Source organism: Tribolium madens, unplaced genomic scaffold (assembly GCF_015345945.1).
Source record: "Tribolium madens isolate multiple individuals breed KSU strain unplaced genomic scaffold, Tmad_KSU_1.1 Scaffold_20;HRSCAF=117;Tcas5.2_LG4, whole genome shotgun sequence".
NCBI classification, from domain to species: Eukaryota; Metazoa; Arthropoda; class Insecta; order Coleoptera; family Tenebrionidae; genus Tribolium; species Tribolium madens.
In genome coordinates this window covers 12,245,761-12,257,558 of record NW_025400985.1, presented here as the reverse complement: position 1 = coordinate 12,257,558, position 11,798 = coordinate 12,245,761, and the positions used below count along the sequence as shown (strand labels likewise).

General features: G+C 33.9%; 1 protein-coding gene across 4 annotated transcripts in view; it reads left to right on the top strand.

Annotated features, from left to right (window-relative positions):
• LOC123005983 (disheveled-associated activator of morphogenesis 1) overlaps positions 1-11,438 on the top strand; it is a 54,728-nt gene extending 43,290 nt beyond the window's left edge. For all 4 annotated transcript variants that reach the window (XM_044400098.1, XM_044400099.1, XM_044400096.1 and 1 more), the window contains exons 3-8: positions 1,089-1,217; positions 3,583-3,741; positions 3,791-4,021; positions 4,072-5,463; positions 8,130-8,981; positions 10,607-11,438. In XM_044400098.1, coding sequence (XP_044256033.1) covers positions 1,089-1,217; positions 3,583-3,741; positions 3,791-4,021; positions 4,072-5,463; positions 8,130-8,981; positions 10,607-11,056 — 3,213 coding nt within the window. In that variant the 3' untranslated portion in view covers positions 11,057-11,438. The remainder of the gene's footprint in view (positions 1-1,088; positions 1,218-3,582; positions 3,742-3,790; positions 4,022-4,071; positions 5,464-8,129; positions 8,982-10,606) is intronic.
• The last annotated feature ends 360 nt before the right edge of the window (positions 11,439-11,798 follow it).

Below are 11,798 nucleotides of genomic sequence, written 5' to 3'. Positions count from 1 at the left end.
AAAAGCAAGCATTTGATTTTTCACCCATAATTTGCAATTTTTTTTAACTTCTTTTAGCGAAATATTGCAATTACAGTGTGTTTTTTGCTCATAAAAACGTTTGAAATTAAAAATAAATTTATCCTCAATCTAATTGGTAAATTTTTGACCTGTCTTTGCACTTTTTTTTTAAATAACTAAGTTTTGAATCTTAAAACATGCAAAAACGTTTAAAAAAGGCAAATATTGAGTTAAAAAAGATATTCAATTCTAGACTATAATTTAAAGCAAAATTTTAAACACAAAAAAATAAAACAATAAAATATATCAATTATTTAGCTTTTTTACATCAACTTTGTGTTTTTTGAAAAAAGATGTTTTGGCTTATTTTAGTGAAATTCCAAAAATTGCGTTTTTAATTTAAAACGTGTTTAATTTGAAAAAGGCAAAAATAACTTCATTTTTAATTTTTTTTTCGCGATTGGCGATTTTTTGACCTGTTTGTGCAAAATATCTCAAAAAAGTGATTATGTTGGCTTATAAAGAAGGCCAAAAACTTTTTGACCTGTTTTATTAAAATCGTGGCAAAACAACTAAGTTTGAAAAAGACAAAAACGACATAATTTTTAACCTAATTTATTGATTTTTTGATAAGCCTTGAAAAATAAAAGGGACACAAAATTGAGTTTTTTCACATAATTTTTATTATACCAAACCTGCTCACCTCCTTTTTGTCTAATTAAGTCATATTTTGGTGAATTGCAACTATTTTCGCATATTTGCAAAATTTCTCTCGGAATATTTGACAGTTTGGGAACACAACAATAATTTTTAGCTTTTTAGCTTTTCTGCATGCATAAAATATCGCAATTTTGCGAAATTTAGAGAAAACGACTGCTTTATTTTCGACGTTTTTGTGACGAATTTATTATGCCAATGATCTCCCAAGTTCAAAATCATCAAAACTTATGCCATTTCTAAATTTAGAATATTGGAAACCACTTCATGAATACAACATGACCCAAGTACCTGACTTGCGTTTTGCCAACTATTTTGACACCTTGTCACTCATGAAAGCGCTGAGATTTTTCATCAAAAACCATTTTCAGGATGATGAACCACCTGAAATAACCTACTGCGTGGTGGAAAACACCGGAACGCTCACGCTTCAGGCTATCACCCCGACGCAACCCATGCCCTCACAGGAAGAACTGGATGCCAAATTTGCTGAACTTGTGGTATGTATGACTTGATGTTTATCGTCACACAGCTGTTGCGATTTAACGGCAAAAGTCTTTTTCCTCATTGCYGAAAGTCATCAACCTCCCTAAGGTTTCCGGTGAAATTAATTATCGAAAATCGCCAATTGACTAAGAAGAATTTTTGTGTGCATGTGTTGTGAAAGTTGAGGGTATGATCATATGGTACAAGAATGCTAATTTCATTATTTGATTGACCAAAGGCTACTATTAATAAATTTTATTAGAGCTTTCAGCTTTACTAGATTTCATTGTTTGATTATAATTTACAAGACAGTTAATGATTTATTGTAGATGATGCAAATAAGTGGTCGAGACTTTCTCGAGATGTTTTTCGATTACGATGAACATATCGCCAGGGTCGGRCTGGCCACARGCTTGAAAATACAACAAACAATTCTTATAATAAACATTTATTTTTATTTTTATTTTACATTTTAAACTACCACAAACTGCGTTCTTGTTTTTATGTTATTTTTGTGTTATTTTCTATACAATAGTTTAGTCATCGCCGTCCCGATAGAAATAATCTTTTTCTCACCTGGGYATTTTTTGAGTTCAACTGATTCCCGTTGGCTTTTTATTCTGGGGAAATTTTTTGACACATCCAGTTTTTTAGCTTAAAGGGTTCAATCAACCTCGTAATATCAATTCAATTCAATATAATYCAATTCAATATCAATTTTGTTGTATCCTTCCTTCCTAGCTTTTATTAATTGCGTTACTTTTCGTTAATAATTAAAAATCATTCAGTTTTTCCTTAGTAACCACCGTAACTAAGAAAAAATCGGAATCACTGCTCCAATGCATTTTTTACGAAATGCCCAGGCGGGATATTGATACCTTTCATTAAGGAGGTGGTGATTTAGTTAAAGTTTGACAAAATAAAGTTAAATTCACTACACATTTTGATTTAATTTTTATGTTGGGGACAAATTTTGCATAAAAATCATATTATTTTACAAAGCAAACAAGAAAATGAAACAAATTATTTTTAAAATATTTAAAAAAGTATTTCGGCCTGTTTAGCCAAATATTGTTATTAGCAAAAAAAGTAGGCTTTTATTTCGAAAACGTGTTTAAAACCTTGTATAAAGCTCTAACTAAACTTTTGTTTTCAAATCATGCCTGTTTTATAAAATGTCGCCAAGAAGGGAGTTTTTAGCTCAAAAACGTGCTCAAATCTTTGAAAAGAGTTTCAATTAGAAAATAATGATTATTTTTGTTGATTATGCTAAATTTTCTGGAATAAATGCGTTTCTACGTGAAAAAACATGCTTAAACGTCAAAAAAATCAAAAGTGTAATTTTTCTGGGATTTGGTAATTTTTCGACTTGTAGCGAAATATTGCTAATATTGCTATTGCAATAAACTGCTTAAAATGGTTTTAAAAAATCAGAAATTACTTTATTTTCGATCTAAGCTGATAAAATTTTTCGGAAAGCTTAAGCTTAAAGACGTACTCAAACGCTGGAACAAACGTTTGAAAAAGGCAAATATTGAGCTCAAAATGATAATGTTCGATTGCCCACAGATTCATTCATTGTAGATCACTTTGTATTTTAGAAAACTTTAGCTCAGAATTTTACAAATAACTTGGTATTTTACAAAGCAAACAAGAAAATACTTCAAATTTTTAACTTTTTTATAAACTCTAGTTTATAAATGATGAAAAAGAGATGTTTTGGTATGTTTTAGTCAAAAGAGTTAGTTTTTAATGCAGGGACGGGCTTAAACCTTCGAAAAGTTCGAAGAGTTCTAACTAGCCGACTATTACGTCCAGTTTCATAATCGAATTTAAAGAAGCTTTAAATTATCTAAATATTGTTTAGAATGTTAAATTCAAACTTGTTGACAAAAATTTCACATTCTAAACCAACATTAACTTTAAAGTCCTTTTAATTCGATTATGAAACTGGCCGTTAGCCTTGATTATGCTAAATTTTGGGAAATAAATGCGTTTCTAACTGCGAAACGTGCTAAAACGTCGAAAAAAATTGCTGATTTTTAGGCTTGTTTTAGCGAAATATTGTAATTAAACTCACTTTTTTTAATCAAAAACGTGACGCTTGATTCTAGAATTTCAAATTTTTACAAAAAAGAGTAAGTATAACAAAAAAAATACGTATTAAAAAAATGTTTACAATTTTTGCTTGAAAAGCTTTTGAGACTTAAGTTTTTCAAATCTGATTTCCGGTACGCTCGTCCGGCACTGCATATCATMACCACTTATTTGTTATTAGAATTTAAGATGCAGTTTTCTCGAAGCTGTGTTATTCTATTCCTACAATAGCCTTAACGGTAATGAAGATACTTTAGTAATATAGATAATAACTTATTGCAGGAAGAACTCGACTTGACAGCCCCTAATAAGGCTGCCATGTTGAGTTTACCATCGCAGAAAAAATGGCAGATATATTGCTCAAGGAAAGGAGGCGAAGACACCGTGGACCAAACGCACGCACCGGAACATTACATCGAAAGACTGCGAACTTTAGCAACAGTACGTCGCCTAAAAAAATCAATCAAACCTGCTCAAACATTTTTTTCAGTTGCAATACCCTGAAACCAACACTGACGAAGAAGTGAGGACACGAACGAAACAAATCGATGGTTTAAAAACGGCACTTCGGACGTCAACGCACAGTTTTGTAATAAAATTTATTGAAATGGATGGATTATCGGCCCTTTTAGACTSTTTAGAACGCATGGACTATTTCACGGCTCAAAGCTCGATTCATACAAGCATAATTGGTTGTGTTAAGGCCTTGATGAATAATTCGGTATGTTATTTTTCGATTTTGCTGTTTTTGAGGCTAATTTTTGTTTCCAGACTGGGCGAGCTCACGTTTTGGCCCACCCAACAAGCATCAACACCATAGCTCAATCCCTGAGTACTGAAAATATCAAAACGAAAATTGCAGCTCTTGAAATCTTAGGTGCGGTTTGTTTGGTCTCCGGTGGTCACAAGAAGGTGTTGGATGCAATGCTTCATTACCAAAAATATGCCTACGAAAGGACAAGATTCCAAGGAATTATCAACGATTTAGATCGCTCAACTGGAATCTACCGAGATGAGGTTAATTTGAAAACCGCTATAATGTCATTCGTTAATGCTGTACTGAACTATGGCCAAGGGCAAGAGAATTTAGAATTTAGGTTACACCTCCGATACGAGTTTCTCATGTTGGGTATTCAACCAATCATTGATAAGTTGCGAAGCCACGAGAATGAGACCTTAGACCGCCACTTGGACTTTTTCGAAATGGTCCGAAACGAAGACGAGAAGGAGTTAGCCCGAAAATTCGAACTCGAACACGTCGATACCAAAAGTGCAACCGCCATGTTTGATCTCATTAGACGTAAATTAAGCCACACGGCGGCCTATCCCCACCTCCTGTCTCTCCTCGAACACTGTCTCCTCCTCCCCTTGGACTACGGCTCCCACCCCCAGCACTGGCTCCTCTTCGACCGCATCGTCCAGCAAATCGTCCTCCAGCAAGACAACGATGTGAAAAACCCCGACGTCTCCCCTATCGACATCAACGTCAAAGAAATCGTCCATCTCCTCGCCAAAGAAGAAGAGTTAACAGCGGCCCGGAAAAAGGCCGAAGAACTCGAACGCGAGAACACTGACATGTCAAATCGTCTTGCGAAAAAGGAGCAAGAACTCGACCAACGCACCCAGGAGAAGGAGGATATCGAGTCGAGCTTGGCTCGGATCAAAGAACGATTGGAGAAAGAGACAGCAGCACATATTGAAACGCAACAACGTTTGAACGAGCTCGAGTACAAAGCTGCTGATTTAGACCGGCAGGTGTCATGTGAGAGGGGTGAGAGGTTCCGGTTAGAGCGGTTGGTAAGTTCCGGGAGTATTCCGGATGATGCGAAAGTGCAAGGGTTGAAATCGACGGTGGATGTGGAGTATAAGAGTCCTCCGCCACCGCCGCCGTTGGCACCGCCGCCGCCTCCACCGGCTCCGGGGCCTCCACCGCCGCCGAATGCCCCCATGGCGCCGCCGCCGGAATCCTTCAAGGTTGAGACAGTCAAGAAGAATATTCCACAACCGGCGAATCCTTTGAAATCGTTCAATTGGTCGAAATTGCCCGAAACTAAACTAGCTGGGACGATTTGGAGTGAATTGGATGATACGAAATTGTACAATACCATGGAGTTGGATTGTATTGATAAGTTGTTCTCGGCGTATCAGAAGAATGGAGTGACGGTGAGGTTCTTCTCAATTCAAGAATCGTTCATTTTTAATTGCGAAATCCCTGATTTATAGGAAATTTAAGAAACGAGGATATTCAAAAAGAGTACATCTTTCAAACAATTAATTTGAAATATATTTCCCAATAAAAAAAATTAAACAAATATTTTACCACATCCGCAATTTGCCTAGTTTGTTTTTTCGGCAAAGTTTTTGAAGAAATCTCGCTCAACGTCAATTTTACTAGTGTCCGCTTTAAAAAGTTTGCAAAAACACATTTTACCTAAAATACAGTTTTTGCGGACGAATCGTTGCTGTTTCTAAAAACTGTGTTTTTATTAACTAAAAATATTTCGCCACCATAGTAACCAATTTGATTTTTTCGTCCGGAAAAGCTGTTTTTGGGGACGGAGTACCTAAAATAACCATTTTCCGTACTATCATGTTGAATCCGGAAAAGACTCATTTTAGAGACTCAAAGGAGTTTCTAAAACAGCTGTTTTCAGCAGCGTATACAAAAGTTAGTTGTTACCATTTTATGGTGATTTTTTGGTCTCATTTAGCAAAAACTCGGAAAAACTAAATTTTTTGCTCAAATCCGTATTCTTTCAAACATGTTTGAAAAAGACAAAATTAACTTTATTTTTTTTAGTTATTATTTCTAGTTTATAAATCTTTTTAAAAACATAAAAAACACAAAAACTGCTTTATTCTCGAGCTAGTATTGTGATTTATTGGTCTGCATTATCAAAATTTTGAAAAAAACTGAGTTTTTTTTATCCGAAAATCGCAGATGAGATAACAATCACTAGGTGATTTTTCGGTTTGAAAGAGAAAAATTTTGCGAAATAAACATAAAATATTCTTATTTAAACTAAATTTGGTGACTTTTTGGTTTGTTTTATCGAAAAATCGCGAAAAGACTGAGTTTTTAGATGAAAAACCTTAAAAACAATCAAAAAACTTAACAATTATCTATCTCTTACTTCTAAAGTTCTAAAAAATGAGTTTTTAGCTCAAAAACATGTTTGAAGCATTCAAAAAAAAAGCAAAAATGACGTCATATTTGACCTAATTTAATTTAATCATCCGGTCTGTTTTAGTAAAATTTTACAAAAATGAGTTGTTAATTCAAACGTTTGAAAAAAGACAAAAATAGCGTATTTTTTGACGTATTTGATCTATTCCAGGAAAATATTGCAAAACTCTGTTTATTTTTACGTTAAAAACGTATTGATACATTCGAAAATTTTCTAATTAGATAATTTCTCAGGTTTGGTGAGAAAATTTTTGCTAAAATAAATGCGTTTTTATTTGAAAAAAGATAAGTATTTACTTGTACTAAAACACTCGAAAAAGGAGAAAATAACGTAATTTAAAACCTAAKTATTTAAGGRCCAGTTTCATAATCGAATTTAAGGGAGCATTAAGTTAAATGTTGTTTAGAATGTGCTGATTATTACGTACTAGTTGAGAAAAATTACACCTTCTAAATAAACATTAGCTTTTCTTTAATTCGATTATGAAACTGGCTGGAAATGTTTTTTCAGACTGTTTTAGCAAAATATTGTCAAAATCTAAGTGTTATTATTTAGTTCAAAAATTTTCGTAAAAACACTTTTAAATGGGCAAAAATAACTTCATTTCGGACTTAAATTGGTGATCTTTCAGCTTATTTTACCAAAATCTTGAAAAAAAAACTAATTAAGTATAAAGTTACTTTTGTGATGATTTTTTGGTCTATTTTTACACAAGTAAACCAATAAAAGCACAAAAACTGAGCTTTTAGCTCAAAAACATGTTCAAACGATTGGAAATAAGCAGGAATAGAGTCACTTATCTAATTAATTTTCTGACCTGTTCTAGCGAACTATCTGATTTTTAAGCTGAGAAACATACTTGAATTTTTGGAAAAGCCTCAATTAGGTGATTTTTCGTCTTGATTGAGAGAAACTTTGCGAAATAAAAAACGAGCTAAAACAATTAAAAAAGGCAAAAATATCGTAACTTTCGAACAAACTTGGTGATTTTTTGGCTAGTTTTAGCGAAATATTGTGAAAAAGATTGAGTTATTAAATGAAAAATATTAGAAACACTTAAAAAGTTTAAAAATAACTTTATTTTTGTTGAACTAATTGTTTAGAGAAACTTTTCAAAAACTTAAACTCAAAAACGTGCTTCAGAGCTTAGAATAGGCATTTTTTACTTAATTTAACAACGATGTTTTCAGCCCATTTTCACAAAATATTGCAAAAAACTGAGTGCTCAACACAGAAACGTGTTTAAATGTTTGAAATAAATCAAAATAACTTAATTCGCGCCTAATTTAGTGATTTTTTGACTTATTTTTTGCAAAAAACTTACAAAAAACTTGGTCTTAAAATCGTCTTCAATCGCTTAAAAAAGGCAAAAATATCTCACATTTGACATAATTTAGTGATTTTTGGCCTGTTTTAGTGAATTATCTGACTTTTATGGCTCAAAACATACTTGAAAAAGTTTGTTTAGGCAAAATTTTACAAAATTATTACGTTTATGAGTGAAAAAGTGTTAAAATTTTGTCAGTTCAGGTCTTTTAATTTGCGATTATTAAAAAACGTTTGAAGTACTATTTTTACAAAAATCTAGTTTTAGAAATGTTTGTTTTCGTATGAAATTTCTGAAGCAAGATTTTTTTGCAGAACGAAGGTTCGATTGAGGATTTGCGTCAGATGGGCAAGAACCGTACCAAAGTATTATCAGTGATAGACAGCCGGCGTGCCCAAAACTGCACCATCCTCCTYTCGAAACTGAAAATGTCCGACGAAGACATCACCAAAGCTATCTTGAGTATGGACTGCAAAGAGCAACTCCCCATCGACATGGTCGAGCAGCTTTTGAAATTCACCCCAAGCTCCGAAGAAGCAGCTTTATTGGAAGAGCACAGTGACGAAATTGACTCGTTGGCTCGCGCCGACCGTTTCCTCTACGAAATYTCCAAGGTGCCTCACTAYGAGCAAAGACTCCGCAGCTTGCATTACAAGAAACGGTTCCAAATCACCCTCAACGAGATCATTCCGCGGATCACCAGCGTAATGGAGGCTTCCCGGGAGGTGTCTCGGTCTCGTCGTCTTCGACGACTTCTCGAAATAGTTTTAGCGTTAGGGAACTACATGAATCGGGGGGCTAGAGGAAACGCCTCCGGGTTCCGTCTAGCATCATTAAATAGACTTGCTGATACCAAATCGAGTGCCGCCAAAGGCACGACGTTGCTTCATTATCTAGTACAAATAATCGAGAAGAAATTTAAAGATATTCTTCGTTTAGATGARGATATTCCACATGTTAGAGTAGCAGCCAAAGTGTCCTTAGGCGAACTCAGCAAGGATATGGCCCAATTGAGACTAGGATTGAAGGATGTAGCGAAAGAAATTGAATTTCATYTAAGTCAAAGTCCCTTAGCTAACGATAAGTTTGTACCTGTCATGAGGGAGTTCCAAGCAACTGCTACTTGTCGACTAGCAGAAGTGGAAGATCAGTATCAAGACATGAAGGTTTGTTACAAAATATGTTATTTTCGACGTTATTTTGTAATTTTTCGGCCCGAATGTGAATTTGAATTAGAGAAAAATTATTGTTCAATTCCCGGATTGACTTGCCAGTAAACGGGATTTTATACCGCTGCGCCACCACGCTTCCGATCAGTGTCTCTGCTTTAATCCAATTTAATTATACAAAACAAACGACATTTATACTACGTTTTATGCACTTTTGGACTCCTAGACATGCGTTTGGATTAATTTAAACGTTTTTAATTTTTCAATTTTTATCAAAATTTTCGGCAATTTTCGGTATTCGAAACGGATATCAGCTCGTAGCTTTGAGATTATTACCGATAACTACCTTACATTTGGGACCGTTGGAAAGAAAATTTAATTATCTATCATATACAAAAAGATCAGTGCTCTACGATAAATTGTTATCGAGAAAATTTCTGAATATCGAAAATACAAATTCGCTTATAACTTCAAAACTATTATGAATTTTGCAGTTTTCTTGACGCCAATCGATTCCCCGAAATATTTTGACGTTTACGTCAAAATATTATATCATTGAATTTACAAAATAACAAAAAGTAAAAATTTGTGTACATCCTTTAAAATATAGTGTTTTTGAACATGTCTCAGATTCGATTTAAACTTATCGTATTCTATAGATTTTGACGCGCTGATTACGAATTTGCCAAGCATTTTASGCYAYCTCCTCGAGTTTCGACGGAATCGKCGTTTAAAAATTCAAATTTTTTGCAAGATATTGACTTGGCTTTGGCGTCAATCGATAGATTTTTTTACTCTGATTACGTTGGTGTTGAGCTTTTTGCTCTAAGTCTTATTATTTGGCTGTAATTGTCGTTATACAAAAAGTAAAAATTTTCAAAATTTTGTAAATTTAAATGCGTTTTTTTACGAAACTATAAAACTTAGAGCAAAAAACCAAGAATCGTCAGAATATACTTTAAATTATCTGTTTAATGGGCCTAATCCGGAGTCGCTACGGGTTATAGTTTCGGGTACAGAGCCATTTTTAGTTTTTTAACTCAAAAAATTCGTAACTTTTTAAACTTGATCCAATAACGTTTAATGTACTTTTGTTGACTCTTTAAGGCCTCTAGAAGTGTAAAAAAACGTTATATGGATTGAATTTTTTTACATTTTTTGTCGAGATTTTGGTCGATTTTTGGCACCCGGAGCGGTCTATTGCGAATAACTCCGGACTTATTGGTGATGATAACCTCTTATGTTTGGTACATACATACCTTTRGAAAGAACCTTAGTTGGTCCAATTTTAAAATAACTTATTTTTTGGAAAAAATTGAGGTATTAAAACACTTTTTTTCGGTTTTTWCAAAATTTTGATTAGCTTTAATTTTTAATAGTACCTATTGCATTTTCAGTGTAGTTTAATACGTTATTGTAAAGTAGTGGAACTCTGAGACCARATAGTTGGTTTTGTTGGTTGTCTATAATAAAAATAGAAAATTAAAATAATCATTATTTCTTACTATTTGACTATTATTGTTTATTTTACGTTTTATAAAACATACTGATTTTTTTTGAATCACTTCAAGTAAAACATTATTTTGTATCGTGAATTTTAAGAAATGTTTTATTTTTTTTAGACGAGATTCGAACGCGCCGTTCGCCTGTTCGGCGAAGACCCCACRAACGCCCAACCCGACGAATTCTTCGGCGTTTTCGACGCCTTTTTGACCTCGTTCATGGAAGCCCGCCAAGACAACGAAAACATGCGTCGCCGTCAGGAGGAAGAAGAGAAACGAGCGAAACAAGAAGCCGAATTGAAGAAACTCACCCTTGAGCGGAAGCATAGTCGGGAGGGAATCCTCTCCWCAATCAACAAAAGTTTAAGTCTCAAAAATGGGGAAAGTGCGAAGGGAGAATTCGACGATCTAATTTCGGCCCTAAGAACGGGCGATGTCTTTGGGGAAGATATGGCAAAGTTTAAGAGGTCGAGGAAAAGTCGAGTGACTGGGAATTCGCCCCCGAGACGAAACTCAGTCAATCGGGAGGATAGCAGGGAGAGAATTGTCAGTAGCGGAAGACGGCAGTAATTTTTTGCTCATTTATTACACAGCTTTGAATATTTGTTGTGCTACTTCATATTTAACGGTGCCCTGGCCTAAATGTGTTTGTTTCTGTTTATTTGTGATCGATTTTCTCGTTGGACCAATACTTACRATGTAAGCAATTGATATATTTTTTATTACACTAGTGCTGCCAAATAAGCTTCACAATTTTTATCTAGGTTATCGTTTGTATTATATTAACACCAATGTATGAGTTTTATACATTATAACAAGATTGTATGTTTGTATGACGTAGCTGTAGGTCCATGTTTATATACTGATATAAGGTTAGACACATTGTGCTCTGCATTGAAATGGAACTGATTATACATTTTAATGTTAAATATACTATTGTTAATTTATTTAACTTTTTGTCTCATTTTTATTTCCATCACCCCTTAAGACACTACAAAAACTGCTAAAGAGAAATCTTTATTTAACCAACGCAAACCTGGAAAAAAATTCTGAACCGAAATTTTTTGTATTATAACTTTAAAGTTTTTGAAATTTTTGGGCTAACATATTGTGACCAGTCCGGCCCTGAGCAAGAAGTGTTTTCAAAAATAGTTATTTTTAATTGTAGTGCATTCTTAGAGTCGCTCAGTATATTGTAAAAACCGTGATTTTCTTAKTTGTTTGAGTGATATTTTGGGCTGTCTTAGAAAATTTTGCCAAAAATGAGTGTTTAATTCAAAAACGTGCTTATAAACGCTTGAAAAAGACAAAT